The 17,747-nt window shown below is 40.7% G+C and overlaps 2 protein-coding genes across 2 annotated transcripts; one reads left to right on the top strand and one right to left on the bottom strand.

The window, feature by feature from the left end:
• Positions 1-10,009: 10,009 nt before the first annotated feature.
• On the bottom strand, positions 10,010-10,954 carry LOC306640500 (olfactory receptor 51I2-like; the record flags this gene model as incomplete). Its single annotated transcript, XM_079104783.1, has 1 exon — positions 10,010-10,954. The coding sequence occupies one exon, from the start codon at positions 10,952-10,954 to the stop codon at positions 10,010-10,012; it is 945 nt and encodes a 314-aa protein (XP_078960909.1).
• A 1,710-nt stretch (positions 10,955-12,664) lies between these two features.
• On the top strand, positions 12,665-13,950 carry LOC306640542 (NEDD8-conjugating enzyme UBE2F-like). The gene is made up of 2 exons (XM_079104834.1): positions 12,665-12,955; positions 13,022-13,950. Exons 1-2 carry the CDS (start codon positions 12,808-12,810, stop codon positions 13,363-13,365), a joined length of 492 nt encoding a protein of 163 aa, XP_078960960.1. The 5' UTR covers positions 12,665-12,807; the 3' UTR covers positions 13,366-13,950.
• The last annotated feature ends 3,797 nt before the right edge of the window (positions 13,951-17,747 follow it).

Raw genomic sequence — 17,747 nt, 5'->3', positions numbered from 1 at the left:
CAAAGAACTGCGCAGGCAGTCAGAATTAAGAAACTGATTTCTACCCAACAGCTGCATGACTTTCGAGGCTCAATCTAATTTCCTCATCTTTAAATTTCAGTTAAAATTGCCTACTTGAGCACTTTGTTTAAATAAAACAGAAAGCCTAAAAAACAAAAAAAAAAAAAAAAAAAAAAGGAATTCAAAGAGCAGAGCTGGATATGCTAGATCCTTGCTCTTACATCATTTACTGCCAGCCATGATGCCAGAAAATTCTCCCCAAGGTGCTTCTTAGTCTTTAATACTTCTAGAAGAGAGAGATATTGATTGATCGCAGTCCTTGATACAACTCCAGTTGTAAAACAGTGTGAGGACTTTTATTGGGGGAGTGGTGGTAATGTACATTCCTGGGCTGGGGAGATGGCTCAGCTGGTAGAGTGCTTGCTTGTCAAGCACAATGCCCTGGGTTCAATCCCCAGCACCACCAAAAAAAAATAAAAGTACATTTCTTTCCTACCCAAAGGAAGTCCATGCACTATGGAAAATATTATTTTATCAATGTGAACAAATATAATTTATCTCAGAAAAAGACACATTCATTTAACAAGTCTCTAATTAGGGTAATAGTCCATATTTATAAGGCAGCAACAAAACAGAATATGAATATGCTTCTATAGATGTTAGAAATATCTCTCATTGTGACACAAGTGCTCATTTTTCTCATCCCTGTGCCCTGTGAGGAGACTTCTCAATTGTGCAGTTGAGACTGAGTTACAGTTTTTCAAAAGCCCAAAAAATACAGAACTCCACAATATGGTTCTAATTTCAGGTAGAGATGCTAAAATGGTAGAATAGAAAGAGCCATTATTTTTTCAAATAAGAAGGGAGACACCAGTTGTCAGCATGACTCTGAGGGATGTGATTCATCCTTGTCCTTAATACTCTTCTTTTGTTTCTTCTTATATCTGTGTACAGATTAGTTTGTGTCCACTTTTGTCCTAATATATAAATCACAAAGCTGTTCCAGGATCACCAGGGGAGGTCCTGGAGGGGGAGGGGATGGCAGAGTAGTCCTCCCAGTGACTTTGCTGCTGCTTTCCCTCTGTGGTTGTGCAAGCAGCACCTGTGTCTGAGGCCACCTCTGAGGTCAGAGCTGAGTCGGTTCTAGAGGATACTCTGCCCCCTCCCGGTTCCAGCCTGGACCCCTTCAGACTTTGCTTCCAGGTGGTGCCCAAGCCTGAGAACTGTGTAGAGTTGCTGCAGCACTTCCTGACTCTGCTTCTCCTGAGCTCTTTCCCCGACGTCATCAGAGCCTTCTTTGCCCCTTGCCTATACACTTGTGTATATGGCTTCCTCCAGGCTGAGGCGATATCCTATTGGAAGAGCTCATTTTTGGACATTTCTGAGATTTTCGGGTTTAGGACCATGATCTTCTCTTAGCCATGAGCTCTTAGCTTCTGGAAGTATTGTTCCACTCTCGCCAATAGTCTCAAAGCCATGTACCCAGAGTTCTGTTGGGATTCAGTCCTCTCCAAATGGGGACACTGTCCCTAGGATTTCCTATTACCAAGTTATGTTAAAGATATCATCTGTAGGCTCTAATTTTGTGTGATTTGTCTGTCTTAGTTGCCTAATAGGGGATCAAGAAGTATCTATTGAAAACTCAAGTGCATATTTCTTTTAAATTTAATCCTTGTTCATATTAGGTGGTCCATGTAGATTTTTTTTTTTTCAAAACTTATATGATGTTCTTATGAGGGGAGAAAAAGGTAAAGCAATAGCTATGAGAAATTTACCTTTTGCCCCAAATCTACTTTTCCCAATTGTCCTTCAGGTAGAGTTTTGCCATGGCCTATCCACTGACAGATGAAAATTCCTGGTTTTTTCAAGATGGCAGACTAGAGGGTGGCTGCATTTCATGTTGCTCCAGGACTCAGGATTCAAAAAAGGAGATATTGAGAGACTTGGGACCAACTCAAAGCAGCCAGGTGAGTCTCTCCCGTTGGGGAGGCGTCCCGGATGGGGTGGTCGTCCTGGAACGCAGGGAACTTTGTGAAGTAGAGCTGCCTGGCGAGACACCCCTCCCCCCGCTGGAGCAGTGAACTCGGACAACTGGGAGCGTCATGAAGGAGGCCGCTCAGCACAGCGCTGGGACTCAGAGCAACCACTGGGGCTCTGGGCAGTGGTCCAGAGGAGGGGCTGCGAGGAGAGCGGTTTGGACTCAGAGTAACCACCCCTGAACACCGGGGCCTACCCGGAGGAGGAGGAGGAGGAGCGCAGTGAGGCGCTTAGACTGGGAGCAACTGCACCAGAGCTACAGGCGGTTGCCAGAGGAGGAGTTGCGTGGCAAGCTGTTTAGACTCAAAGAGACCGTTCCTGAACATGGGGGCCTGCCCGGAGGAGGAGGAGGAGGAGGAGGAGGAGGAGGAGGAGGAGCGCGGCGAGTCGCTTGGACTCGCAGTGACTGCGTTGGAGCTCCAGGCAGCTGCTCAGAGGAGGAGGAGAGTGGGGAGTTGTTTGGACTCAAAGCGACGACTCCTGAACACCGTGGGGCTGCCTGGAGGAGGAGTGTGGTGGCTCGCTTGGTCAAGTGGCCGCACCAGAGCTCCAGGTGGCTGCCCAGAGGAGGTGTGCAGCGGGTCACGTGGACTCAGAGAGACTTAGAGGGACTCAGAGTGACCGCTCCTGAATACCTGGGGGCTACCTGGAGGAGGAAGAGGAACGGAGTGGGTCACTTCGACTCGGAGTAACTGCCCAGGGCTACGGGCGGTTGGTGGGAGGAGGAGGCACGCAGTGAGTTGCTTGGACTCCTAGTGACCGCACCAGAACACTGGGCGGCTGTCTGGAGGAAGAGGTGTGCAGCGGGTCACTGGGACTTGGAGCGATTATACGGGGCTCCAGGTGGCTGCTCAGAGGAGGGACTGCATAGCCAGGCGATTAGGTGCACAGCAGGGTCCCAGGACCTAGGAGGCTTCTTGGTGGAAGAGCCACACAGAGACACGCTTAGGGACGGAGAAAAGGTTCCAGGACTGCGGGCAGATTCTCTGAGGAGGGGCCACCTAAGGATACTCATCTGGGAAGGGTGAGGCTCCCAGGCCCAGGATGTAGGTCCAGGCCCCTGGGAACGTTGCAAAGGAAGGCAGCCCAGCCCAGACAGTAGCTGTAGATTGAGGGGAACCTCTAGGAGGGGAACTGACCAGCAAGACCTCCCCACCAGGTGAGTCTTCCCTGCCAATTGAGGTTTTCCCACAAGGACGGTAAAAGCAGAGACACAGACCCAAACAGGCCTTGCCTCAGCCCGCAGCCTAGTTCCCCTTTGGATGACCATCGGTCAACAAGTGGAGGCACCTCTGCCCACTAGCAGGGAATATACCCCACCTGAAGGCCACCACTCCTAGAGAGGCAGCTTCCTTCTGGAGCACCACACTATCAACTTCCTCCAAGACTTCAGCCCACTGAAGGCTAAGGGGGGATATATATAGAAATCTACAGGGACATTATAAGTCAGTAGAGGAAATCTGCAATATCTCAGCGGTCCACTGATACCTGAACATATGAGAAAACAAGGGAAAAAAAATGCTGCAAACAAATCTAGATGTTACATCAAATAAAACCCAATGACAGCATGGCAGAAGAAATGACAGAAAGGAGTTCAGAATGTACATAATTAAAATGATCAGTGAAGCAAATGATGAGATGAAAGAGCAAATGCAGGCACTGAATGATGAGATGAAAGAGCAAATGCAGGCATTAAAGTGATCGCACCAATCGACAGTTAAAAGAGCAAATACAGGAAGCAAAAGATCATTTCAATAAAAGATTTAGAGATATTGAAAAAAAAAAACAGAAATCCTTGAAATGAAGGAACAATAAACCAAATTAAGAACTCCATAGAAAGCATATCCATAGGATAGAAAACCTGAAGACAGAACCTCAGACATTGAAGACAAAATATTTACCCTTGAAAACAAGTTGAACAAACAGAGAGATGGAAAGAAACCATGAACAGATCTACAAGAACTATGGGATATCATGAAAAAGGCCAAATTTAAGAATTATTGGATTGAAGAAGGCTTAGAGGAAACAAACCAAAGGAATGAACAATCTATTCAATGAAATAATATCAGAAAATTCTCAAATCTGAAGAATGAAATGGAAAATCAAGTTCAAAGGCTTATAGACTCCAAATACACAAAATTACACAGACCCACACCAAGGCACATTATAATGAAAATACTAACATACAAAATAAGACAGAATTTTAAAGGCCATGAGAGAAAAGAACCAAATTACACTCAGGGGAAACCAATACGGATATCAGCAGATTTTTCAATCCAGACCGTAAAAGCTAGAAGGGCCTGGAACAACATTTTTCAAGCCTGAAAGAAAATGGATCCAACCAGAATCTTATACCCAGCAAACTTACCTTCAATTTGATGATGAAATAAATCTTCCATGATAACAAAAGCTAAAGAATTACAAAAAGAAGCCAGCATAACAGAACTTCTCAGCAAAATATTCCATGAGGAGAGATGAAAAACAAAGAAGCAAATCAGCAAAGGGAGGAATTATCCTAAATGAATTGTCAAATAAAGGAGGAACAAAGTTGTGTCAAATAAATAAATAAATAAATAAATAAAATTTGAAAAATGAACCAAATGACCGGGAAACCAATCATATCTCAATAATAACCCTGAATGTTAAAGGCCTGAATCATCAATCAAAGAACATAGACTGGCAGATTGGATTAAAAAGAAAGATCCAACAATATGTTGCCTGCAAGAGACTCACCTCATAGAAAAAGATACCCATAGACTAAAGGTAAAAGGATGGGGAAAAACATACCATGCACATGGACTCATCAAAAAAACTGGAGTATCCATCCTCATTTCCGATAATGTGGACTTCAAGCCAAAGTTAGTCAGAAGGGATAAAGAAGGACTTTTCATACTGCTTAAGGGAAGCATAAATCAACAAGATATAACAATCATAAACATCTATGCCCCAAACAGTGGCTCATCCATGTATGTTAACCAAATCCTTCTCAATTTCAGAAACCAAATAGACCATAACATAATAATACTCGGTGATTTTAACAGGCCTCTCTCACCACTGGACAGATTTTCCAAACAAAAATTGAACAAAGAAACCATAGATCTCAATAACACAATCAATAATTTAGACTTAATGGACATTTATAGAATATACCATCCAACTAAGAGTGAATATACTTTCTTCTCAGCAGACAGGGATCCTTCTCTAAATAGACCATATATTATGCCACAAAGCTAATGTTAGCAAATACAAGAAGATAGAGACACTACCTTGTATTCTATCAGATCATAATGGATTGAAGTTAGAAATAAATGAATGAGTCAAAAACAGAAACTATTCCAACACGTGGAGATTAAACAATATGCTATTATATGATGAATGGATAACAGAAGATATTAGGAAGGAAATTAAAAATTCTTAGAGGTAAATGAGAACAAAGAACATCATATCAAGTCTCTGGGACACTTTGAAAGCAGTACTTAGAGGGAAATTTATTTCATGGAGTGCATTTATAAAAGAAGTAAAACTCAACAAATAAATGACCTAACACTACAGCTCAAAGACCTAGAAAAGAGAACAGACCAGCATCAAAAAGTAGTAGAAGACAGGAAAGAGTTAAACTCAGAGCTGAAATCACCGAATTGAAAACAAATAATACAAAAAATTGACGAAATAGTTGGTTCTTTGAAAAAATAAACAAAATTGAGAAACCTTTAGCCACACTAACCAAGAGAAGATGAGAGAAACCCAAATCAATAAAATTCGAATGAAGAAGGAAATATCACAACAGACAGGATTGAAATACAAAACATAATCAGAAGTTATTTTGAAATCTATACTCCAACAAAATAGAAAATTTTGAAGACATCAACAGGTTTCTAGAGACATATGAATTGCCTAAACTGAACAAGGAGGACATACACAATTTAAATAGACCAATTTCAAGTAATGAAATAGAAGAGGTCATCAAAAGCCTACCAACAAAGAAAAGTCCGGGACCAGATGGGTTCTCAGCCGAGTTCTACAAAACCTTTAAAGAAGAGCTCATTCCAATACTTCTCAAAGTATTCCATAAAATAGAAGAAGAGGGAACCCTTCCAAACTCATTCTATGAAGCCAATATCACACTGATACCTAAATCAGACAGAGACACAACGAGGAAAGAAAATTTCAGACCAATATCCTTAATGAACATTGACGCAAAAATTCTCAACAAAATTTTAGCAAATCGCATACAAAAACATATTAAAAAGATAGTGTACCATGATCAAGTGGGTTTCATCCCAGGGATGCAAGGTTGGTTCAACATCAGGAAATCAATAAATGTAATTCACCATATCAATAGATTAAAGTCAAGAATCACATGATTATTTCAATAGATGCAGAAAAAGCATTTGATAAAATACAGCACCCCTTCATGCTCAAAACACTGGAAAAAATAGGGATAGTGGGAACATTTCTTAACATTGTAAAGGCCATTTATGCTAAGCCCATGGCTAATATCATTCTAAATGGTGAAAAACTGAAAGCATTTTCCCTAAAAACTGGAACAAGGCAGGGATGCCCTCTTTCACCACTTCTATTCAATATCGTCCTTGAAACTCTAGCCAGAACAATTAGACAGACCAAAGAAATTAAAGGGATACGAATAGGAAAAGAAGAACTCAAACTGTCCCTATTTGCTGATGATATGATTATATACTTAGAGGAACCAGGAAATTCCACCAGAAAACTTTTAGAACTCATAAGTGAATTCAGTAAAGTAGCAGGATATAAGATCAATGCACATAAATCTAATGCATTTTTATACATAAGTGATGTATCTTTGGAAAGAACAATCAGGAAAACTACCCCATTCACAATAGCCTTGGGAATCAATCTCACAAAAAAGGTGAAAGACCTCTGCAATGACTACAGTACACTAAAGAAAGAAATTGAAGAAAACCTTAGAAGATGGAAAGATCTCCCATGTTTGGATAGGCAGAATTAATATTATCAAAATGGCCATACTACCTAAAGTGCTATACAGATTCAGTGCAATTCCAATTAAAATCCCAATGACGTACCTTACAGAAATAGAGCAAGCAATTATGAAATTCATCTGGAAGAATAAGAAACCCAGAATAGCTAAAGCAATCCTTAAAAGAAGAGTGAAGCAGGGGGTATCGCAATAGCAGATCTTCAACTCTACTACAAAGCAATAGTAACAAAAACGGCATGGTATTGGTACCAAAATAGAAAGGTAGATCAATGGTACAGAATAGAGGACATAGACACAAACCCAAATAAATACAATTTTCTTATACTAGACAAAGGGGCCAAACATATGCAACGGAGAAAAGATAGCCTCTTCAACAAATGGTGTTGGGAGAATTGGAAATCCATATGCAACAGAATGAAACTAAACCCATATCTCTCACCATGCACAAAACTAAACTCAAAATGGATTAAGGACCTCGGAATCAGACCAGAGACCCTGCAAATTATAGAGGAAAAAGTAGATCCAGATCTTCAACATGTTGGCTTAGGATCAGACTTCCTCAACAGAACTCCCATAGCACAAGAAAGAAAAGCAAGAATCAATAACTGGGATAGATTCAAACTAAAAAGCTTTCTCTCAGCAAAGGAAACTATCAGCAATGCGAAGAAAGAGCCTACAGAGTGGGAGAATATTTTTGCCAATCATACTTCAGATAGAGCACTAATCTCCAGAATCTATAAAGAACTCAAAAAACACTACACCAAGAATGCAAATAATCCAATTGACAAATGGGCTAAGGAAATGAATAGACACTTCACAGAAGAAGATCTACAAGCAATCAACAAACATATGGAAAAATGTTCAACATCTCTAGTAATAAGAGAAATGCAAATCAAAACCACCCTAAGATTCCATCTCACCCCAATTAGAATGGCGATTATCAAGAATACAAGCAACAACAGGTGTTGGCGAGGATGTGGGGAGAAAGGTACACTCATACATTGCTGGTGGGGCTGCAAATTAGTACAGCCACTCTGGAAAGCAGTGTGGAGATTCCTTAGAAAACTTAGAATGGAACCACTGTTTGACCCAGCTATCCCACTCCTTGGCCTATACCCAAAGGACTTAAAATCAGCATACTACAAAGATACAGCCACATCAATGTTCATAGCTGCTCAGTTCACAATAGCCAGATTGTGGAACCAACCTAGATGTCCTTCAATTGATGAATGGATAAAGAAACTGTGATATATATATATATATATATATATATATATATATATATATATATATATACACACACACAATGGAATATTACTCAGCCATAAAGAATGATAAAATTATGGCATTTGCAGGCAAATGGATGAAATTGGAGAATATCATGCTAAGTGAGATAAACCAATCTCAAAAAACCAAAGGTCGAATGATATTGCTAATAAGTGGATGAGGACACATAATGGGGCGAGGGAGGGGTTAGTGTTAGGATTAGAGTTAGGGTTAGGGAGGGGGGCAAGAATGGAGGAAGGAAGGTCTGTATAGAGGGAAAAGAGGGGTGGGAGGGGTGGGGGGAAGGGAAAAATAACAGAATGAATCAAACAACATTGCTCTATGTAAATTTATGATTACACAAATGGTATGCCTTTACACCATGTACAAACAGAGAAACATCATGTATCCCATTTGTTTACAATTAAAAAAAAAACACGAAAAGAAAATTCCCACAGCACTGTACTCACGTCTGCCAAGGATCCACCCGCCTGTGTGGTCTGGGCTGAGTTTCCTCGGCATGGATTGCAGAGGGTTCTTCCCATTCCACGGCTGCGATTCGTTGTGAATTTCCTGACATCCTTCAGCTGCTCCCCTCTCTGCACCAGCATGTGCCAAAATCTCTGGGCTGGGCTGCTCAACCTAGGACAGGAGCCCGTGTTGCAGCAGACTGTGGAGCCCAGCTGCACTGTCCCCTAGGGTACTTGTCCTCCACTGATCACCAACAACTGTTGTTTTCCGTTTCCAGTGCCATGTAGTCTCTGCTCCTGCCTGAGAGATGACAGCATATGTCTCTTTCATAAAATATTTCTCCTTTCTCAAAACTTCTGAAGTTCAGGATTCATGTAGCTTGCATTTATAGTAAATGTGACAGAAATGTGTGTTTCATTTTATAGTATATAGGATTACTCATTTCAAAAATGCAAATCTTGTTAAAAGGTCCTTGTGCTTTTAAGTTTTAAGTTTAAATATATTCAAAACTATTTTGCTCTTAACAATTCCTGCATAATACCTAAGATCTCTAGTCATAAATCCCCAATTATAACACAGTATATATGTATATCACTATTTTCAAAGTGATTTTATTAAAACATTATTATGTTTTAAAATGGTGGGGTTCATTTTGACATATTCTTATCTGTATGAAATGTAATTTGATTCATTTGTCTCCAGTACTTCCTTTTTTTCCTTATCTTTTCCCTGCAGATTTTCCTAGTAAGTCTACTGTTCTGTCTTATTATTATTATTATTATTATTAATATTATTATTATTTTGCGGTACTGGGGATTGAACCCAGGGCCTTGTGCTTGCAAGGCAAGCACTCTACCGACTGAGCTATTTCCCCAGCCCATTCTGTCTTATTTTTATCTAATAATTTTATAGGTGCTTTATACAAATATGGCATTCACTATGGTATATTCAAATATGTGCACAGCATAATGTATGTATACCATTATCTTTTTCTCTAGAAAGCATAGGATCCATCAAGACTCTTTTCTATGTGGAAAATGGTACTGGAGGCAACTGTGACATTTAAAGTTGGGCAACCTGGTGTTTTCGGTTATGGGCTGTAGCAGAATATACCAGAAAACTAATGCCAGAAACCCAGTTGTCACTCCATGTCTAGGAGGAAGTTGAAAGACTCCAAAGAACTAGCCTGATACATCCAAACATAAGCAATAGCACAAATCTCTAACACGCATGATTTTCCAGAACCTTTCTTCCGGATCAGAGCTTGGGTCCGAAAAACATCTTGTGTAGCTTCTTGCGAATCTCCTTAGTCTTGATGGAATAGATAATTGGGTTGAGCATTGGAGGAACAAAGAGATAGATCAAGGACATGAACTTGGGCACATACTCAGGGGCCTGCTTCCCAAATCGATGGACCATTGACACACAAAGCATTGGTATATAGAAAATGAGCACAGCCCAGATATGTGCTGCACATGTGTTAAGGGTCTTGAGCCTCTCTTCCTGGGAGACAATGGCCAGCACAGAGTGCAGAATGAGCATGTAGGAGAGGAGGATGAGCACTGAATCTACACCAAAGGCAGAGATGACAACAAACACACCATACATGCTGTTGATAGTGGTATCTCCACAGGGCAGGCGGATCATGTCAGGATGCAAGCAGAAGGGATGGATCAGGACATTGGCCTTACAGAAGGGCAGTCTTTTTAGGAGGAGGGGAGGTGGAAAGAGCATACAAAAACTGTGGATAATGATGAATATGCCCATGTAGGCCACACGGGCATCAGTGAGCACTGAAGAATAGTGCAAGGGGTTACAGATGGCCACATAGCGGTCAAAACTCATGGCCAGCAGGATCCCAGATTCTGTCCAAGACAAAAAGTGGATGAAGAACATTTGGGCCAGGCAGGCATCAAAAGCAATCTCTGGAGCATGGAAACACATAGAAGCCAGTACTGTGGGCAGTGTAGAAAAGGACACCCCCAGGTCATTGACAGACAGAAGAGACAGGAAGTAGTACATTGGCTGGTGCAAGCTCTGCTCCTCCTTGATGATGAAGAGAATCAGGGAGTTTCCTAGGATGGAGACAGCATAGAGCAGCAGGAGGAGGGCAGTCAGCCAGTGCTCCAGGCTTTCCAACTCTGGAAAGCCCATGAGTGTGAAGCTGGTGGTACTTGAGATGTTAGTCCCAAACCTTCTCATGGTGGTCTCTGAATGCCTTTGTGGGAAATAAAACCAGAGTGAAGTAAGGACAGATGGTGGAAGAAGTGAAGATCATAAGCAGTGTATGTCTTGGGAAAGAAATGACAATGACTTGGATTCTAATACCAACGATCACGGGGGAAGTCAGAAAGGAACATATTACACTTCAGACCTTCTACTCTCTACATTATCCCTATACCTGCCATGGGCTCCAGCTTGTTCTCCAAAGAAATGCTTAGTCTCCTTTTTGTATATTCTCCCTTTCTCTTCTTGTGTCTCTATTATTTGCAGAGGCCCTAATCTTTCCCTAATGATAAAGATTGAGTCTTCTCTTTCTTTCTACTTTTTCTTAGCTATCAACCTCTTCAATAAATGAGGTACAATGCATCTTAATACTCTCCACCTAATGATGTGTGCTCTTTCTTCTCTCTTCTCAGCCTTCTCTTCTCTCCTGCCTTCATGCCAGCATGTCTCCAGTTTCTCATCTTCTCTTCCTTGCTTGTGTCTGTCACTCATCTACCAGAAGCCCATCACCCCATACTCCTCCACTGTTGATTGCTGTTGGTGTTTTTGTCCTATGCATTCACATGTTCTTTCTCTCTTGAGATTAAAGATTCACAAACTGCAATGTATTTTAGGTTTACTTTAGATTTTTAAAAATTCTGTCCCTACCACACTTATACCAATGAAATAGGTCACTCCGTAAAGAGAATTAAGCAATCAGGTCTTCGTTTTCTATCGTTTTCAACCCCCAGTCAATTCCAATTGGTAGTCAATGTGAAGAAATAGGGTTTCCATTAGTGCTATGAATATTCAAATATTCTCCATTCCCCCAGCAACTCCTTGCTCACTGAAGATCAATTTCAAGATCTGCAATCTTAGGAAACAACAACTATAATAAACTTATTACCCTCTCATACCCTTCTAGTAATCACCCATTTCTATGCTCTCTTTCACAGTTATATTCCCAAAGTTATTTTCAACTCATAGTGTACTCATTATAACATCTGTGTTTCAGTGATCCCAGATTTTTGTATCTGGTCCAACCATCTTCTCTAGCTATGAATTAATTCATCAATTTCTAAACAATTGTGAGAACTCCTTGGTATTGCAAACAAAAAATAGGGAATGCTTTAATTTCTTTTGTCATACTTGATTTTCTTCAATATTTACCATTTCTTTGAATTCCTTACCCATCAATCCACATGCTACATGTCAGTAAACACATAAGATATCATTGACCTCTCTCACCTTCTCCTATGCAGAGATCTAATTAATCTATCATCACTTCTCTAATACCTTCTTAAACCTAGTTTCTTGTCTACATCTCACTTTCAATGGAAACACATCCCTCTGCATCTTCAAAATAGGATATTGGCACAACCTTCCTTACTGATACCTGGCTTAAGGCCAAGTCTCTCTGGAATCCATTCTACACAAAGCAAACAATTTATTTGTTTATAAGTAATAAACAAAATTATGTTACTGCTGAAAATCTTTCATTGGCTCCCCCTCTTTTGAAGTAAATATTCAAATAAGAATGCAAATCAGTGCCGTGGCAAATAGCAGGAGCAGCAGGATATCCAGGAATTTGTTATCTGCCAACTATTCTAATCATCTATTGCTTCTCATCCTTGCATGGCCCTGTTACATGTGCTTACATTTTTATTTATTGCCTTTATTACACTTTAAAATTAAAGTGAGGAGTCCCCGCCCCGCCACTTCCGGTCCCGCCGCCGGGAGCCGGTGCGGCTGTGAGGGGCCGCGTCTCGCCGCCGCCGCCCGGCCGGGCATGGTGTTGGGCGCCGGGCCGCCTCGCCTGTCTCGGGGTGCCCAGGGTAAAGGTGGCCGTAATGCTAACGCTGGCAAGCAAGCTGAAGCGGGATGATGGTCTCAAAGGGTCCCGGACGTCAGCCACCACATCTGACTCCACTCGGAGGGTCTCTGTGAGAGACAAGTTGCTTGTCAAAGAGGTTGCGGAACTTGAAGCTAATTTACCTTGTACTTGTAAAGTGCATTTTCCTGATCCAAACAAGCTTCATTGCTTTCAGCTAACTGTAATCCCAGATGAGGGTTACTACCAGGGTGGAAAATTTCAGTTTGAAACTGAAGTTCCTGATACATACAACATGGTGCCTCCCAAAGTGAAATGCTTGACGAGGATATGGCACCCCAACATCACAGAGACAGGGGAAATATGCCTAAGTTTACTGAGAGAACATTCGATTGATGGCACTGGCTGGGCTCCTACAAGAACCTTAAAGGATGTTGTTTGGGGATTAAATTCTTTATTTACTGACCTTTTGAATTTTGATGATCCACTGAATATTGAAGCTGCAGAACATCATTTGCGGGACAAGGAGGACTTTCGAAATAAAGTGGATGACTACATCAAGCGTTATGCCAGATGATAAGAGGAGAAGATTGCAGGCCCATGAACTGTGTGTCACAGTTTGTCTCTAATGTGAAGCAGCACGAGGTAGCCCTCTTCCCTGTCCTCATGCTCCCTCAGTCCCACGGGATTGTCCCAGTCCTGTGACCTTGTCCTGAAGAAGACCATCCTCCTGACCGCCCACCGTAGGCGGGGAATGCAGCATAAATACAGCAGGAAACGTGTTTGGGCCTCTAAAGAGTTGTCTGCTTCCCTTAACATGTTCACTTTTCTTGAAACTGTGCTGTCTAGGCTGTCAGTGAAACTCCTGGGAAGTTGTCACGGGCTCAGCGTTGAGGCTAGCGCTTGCTTCCCCTTCCCTAGCAAATGAGTGTCCAGTGTAACTCGCAGGTTGGCAGTAAGAAACCACTGCACACTGTGGTTGGATGCACATTCTCTTAGCTTCTCCTGTGAATGCTGGCCCTGCCCAGTTGTGAAGCTTCCCAGAACGCAGTCATTCACTGTAGATCTTACTGAAATGCGTATTTTATTTAATGTAAGTATATTTTGGAACAGATTTGTAATTTGTACAATTTAATGCTTTAATTATTTTTTTCTATTCTCATTTAGTTTGTATTTTCATTGTACAGAGCAGACAGATGTTGGGTCAAGCAACTATTGAAGAGAAATACAAAGTAACAATGAAAAAAAAATTAAAGTGAAACATGGTTGTTTGCATAGTATCTTTCTCTCTTAGTAAGTTCAAGCTCCCATAATTGTCTGTATTTCTTCTTTTTATCCTCAATGCTTAGTAAAGGATACTGGCATAGAGAACACTGGACTAGGATTCTGGGATGACCAATTATGTTCTCAATTTTCAAACATATTTGCTAAATAAACTTTTTAAGAACAAGGTATTATTACCTATATTTCTAGTGTAATAGGATTCATAGAAGTAAAATAACTCTGGTAACATCTAATAACTAAGTTTTACCTCACCTTTGCCACATACCAACTGTGAATTTAATTAACTTACTCATAGCTTAATTTCACATTTATAAAATAGAAAAAGTAATACAGAGTAAAACATTTAAAGTGCATATTCAGGTCCCTGGTTCAACCCGTGAGTAACTGGATAAATGGCAACTGAGAAAGTAGCAAGGAAGCAGAAGCGTGAGGGACTGAGATTCGCGGTGCAGTCTCCAAACCATCTTCCTACTTTCCGTTTTCCCATCAAAGGTTCTCTTCTCTTGAATTAGTTTTTTAGGTACTATTTAATGAGATCTGTGAAGTACAAGTTAATCATACTGACACATTTACACCAAGCAAAAGCTCAGACGCCTTCTAAGCTAGATCTATGCATCCCAGAACCCACAGAATAAAGCGCAGAATTCGCCCTGAAGAGTGGTTTTGCTGGCATACATGCCTCTGAGCTCACAGGTGAGCCAGATCTCTGCATCTCAGGACCCACAGGGCAAAGCCGTAGAATGAGTCTGGTATAGTGGGGTTTCAGGTAACAATGGTTCAATGTGGAGTATGAGTATAGGGATAGAAATGAGATGCACGAGAAAAAAATCTATAAAATCACAGACAACCTCTTCATCAAATTGTTTCACATCTGGCAATTTATGATTTGAATGATATAAATGAGGATCTCCATGATGGGAGAGCTAAAGTTCCTCCTTACCTCCTCAGGTAGATGTGATGGATCTGGGGAGAGAAGTGGCTGAAGTACTCAATAAGGGGGAAAACACCAAAGACTCCACATACTGAGTACACAGCCCACACCTATCCTAATGCCTGCCTCATCAGCTCCCTCATCTAAGTGCTAAAATGTCCTCTTAAGAGTCCCCTGGGTAAGCCCAGGGATTCAAAGAGATGGCTGGGGCTGCAGAGAGAATGAAAAATCTTGAGGGAATGACTCCTCTGTGGCCTGTCATTTCTCTCCCTTAGACATTTCAAATGAATTAAGAGTCAAACTTGGTTACCCTGAAATGATTAAAAATTATTCAACTCTTTATTTTCTAGATTTGAGGCCCATAAAGAATTTACTTATTAAATGAATGAGTGAACTAGTTTGAATCTCCTACCAATCGCTTTTCAACTGATTCCCACATTAGGGCTCTTTCCATTCACTATTCCACAACTCAAATACATTTTGAGAAATAAAATCACATAACTACACAGACTCTCACTGTCTAGAGTCAGCATATGGGGTGGCCATGTTGCTTTGTTTGGAATGTATTGGTTTTAGCACTGATTATCTTGAACCAGGAGAAAATCATCAGAATAAGCACACTGCAACAATTTGTCACCATATGGTCAGACCTAGATCCAAAACTAGATCCTTCTCTAAGTGAGCATCATTACAAACATTGTTCAACATGTTCAGATTTCCAATTCCTCATTTTTTAAATCACATGGCTCCTCTATAGATCATCACATCAACATTTCAACCTTGGGTTATAACAACGGCATATTAATTCATTTCTCCCATGTTACTTGGCCCTCATCCATTTTTGACAAATTACAGATACTAAATAAAATTTAGTCACATTCTTTTCATTTCCACCATGATAATGTCCAAACTCTGAAGGCACCTGTAGGACTCTGTGAACATGACCCCACCTTCCTTTTCAAATGCATGATGAGTCCTTTCCCTCTTGTTCTTTGTGTTCCAACCATAATGACTATCTTCAGGTTGTTGAATGTGCAAGGCCCACTGCTACCTGAAGGCCTTCTCCAGAGCTGTTTGTGGCACCTTGGAAGCCTTTCTTCATGCTCTCTCTCTTTCTTCTGTCATTTCATCTGGATAGGGGTATTGGTTTCATGGTACCATCTTGTAAAATAATCCACACTTGGGACCTTTCTTAATTTTTTGCTTTAATGAAACTCATTTCCAGTCCAAGGCCTTTTAAGATGTCTGATATAAAATGCCTTATTTAATCCAATTCCATGTGCACTAGCAAGATTCTCTGGACCTATTTTTTATGGTAGAGATGCATTTTCTCAGATATTACAAAGAGTAAACATAGCATCTTATCTTTCTGAATTGTAACTATTCTTCCCCAATAGTAATATCCATGAATTCTTTTTTTCCACATTTTTATTGGTGCTTCATAGTTGTACATATTGATAGGATTTGTTGCAACATATTCACACGTGCATAAAATATAACAATATAATTTGGCCAATATCACTCCCTAACATTTCCCTCCTCCCTCTTTACTTCTCATCACTTGGTCCCTTTTATCTACTGATCACTCTGATTTTCAGGAGATCCACCCCTGTACAGAAAAATGGAGTCTTGTTTAAGAGTGCTTCCAAAAGGTGAAAACAGGTCAAGGGGTAAACAACTTGCATGAGAAATTTAGTGGTCTGGCAGTGCCCGTTCAAGGACAGATAAGCTCTCTGTCCGAGAACATTAAAAAACTTAAAGACATCTGGTTTCTGTTCTCAAGGTCTGGCTCCTGGCCAGATCCAGGTCTAGAGAACAAACGTACTGATGGCACTGAGCTCAGTGGCTCCAGACAAGAACTTTATATGTTTACTCCAGTGTATTTAAGGGATGAGAAGAACTCAAAGACAACAAGACTGCTTTCTTTGCTTTTGTATGTTGCGTAATGCCCATGATGTCTCTAGGGTGCTGAGTTGGTATGCTACCTGGGATGGATTTCCTTTTTTATATATTCTATATGACTTAATAAATATTGTCTTTTCCTATATAGCTTGTGGTGGTACATTCAGCAGATAGAACCATATAAATTATAAGTCTGTGCACAGCCACAGGAAGTATGTTCCTGGACAACGCCCACCTTTGTTTTCCTTTTTCCTCTCTAGCTTCCACACATGAGAGAAAACATAGGACCCTTAACCTTCTGAGTTTGACTTATTTTGATTGACAGGATGTTCTCTAATTCCATTCATTTGCCTGCAAATGCCATAATTTTATTTTTCTTTATGGTTGAATAAAATTCTATTGTGTATATAGGCCACATTTTCTTTATCCAATGATGGGCACCTAGGCTGGTTCCGTAGTTTGCTATTGTGAATTGTGCTGCTTTAAACATGGGTTACACGGGTTATAACATCCATGCATTCTTTTTTTTTTTTTTTTTTTTTTTTGTAAACAAATGGGATACATGTTGTTTCTCTGTTTATGCATGGAGTCAAGGCATACCATTTGTGTAATCATAAATTTACATAGGGTAATGTTATTTGATTCATTCTGTTATTTCTTCCCTTCCCCCCACCCCTCCCACCCCTCTTTTCCCTCTATACAGTCCTTCCTTCCTCCATTCTTAACACCCTCCTTAACCCTAACCCTAAACCTAACCCTAACCCTAACGCTAACACCTCCCACCCCCCATTATATGTCCTCATCCACTTATCAGCGAGATCATTCGTCCTTTAGTTTTTTGA

Source organism: Sciurus vulgaris, assembly GCF_902686455.1.
Source record: "Sciurus vulgaris genome assembly, chromosome: 11".
In the NCBI taxonomy this organism is placed as follows: Eukaryota; Metazoa; Chordata; class Mammalia; order Rodentia; family Sciuridae; genus Sciurus; species Sciurus vulgaris.
Note: the sequence above shows the minus strand (reverse complement) of the source record. Positions and strands in the feature narration are given on the sequence as shown.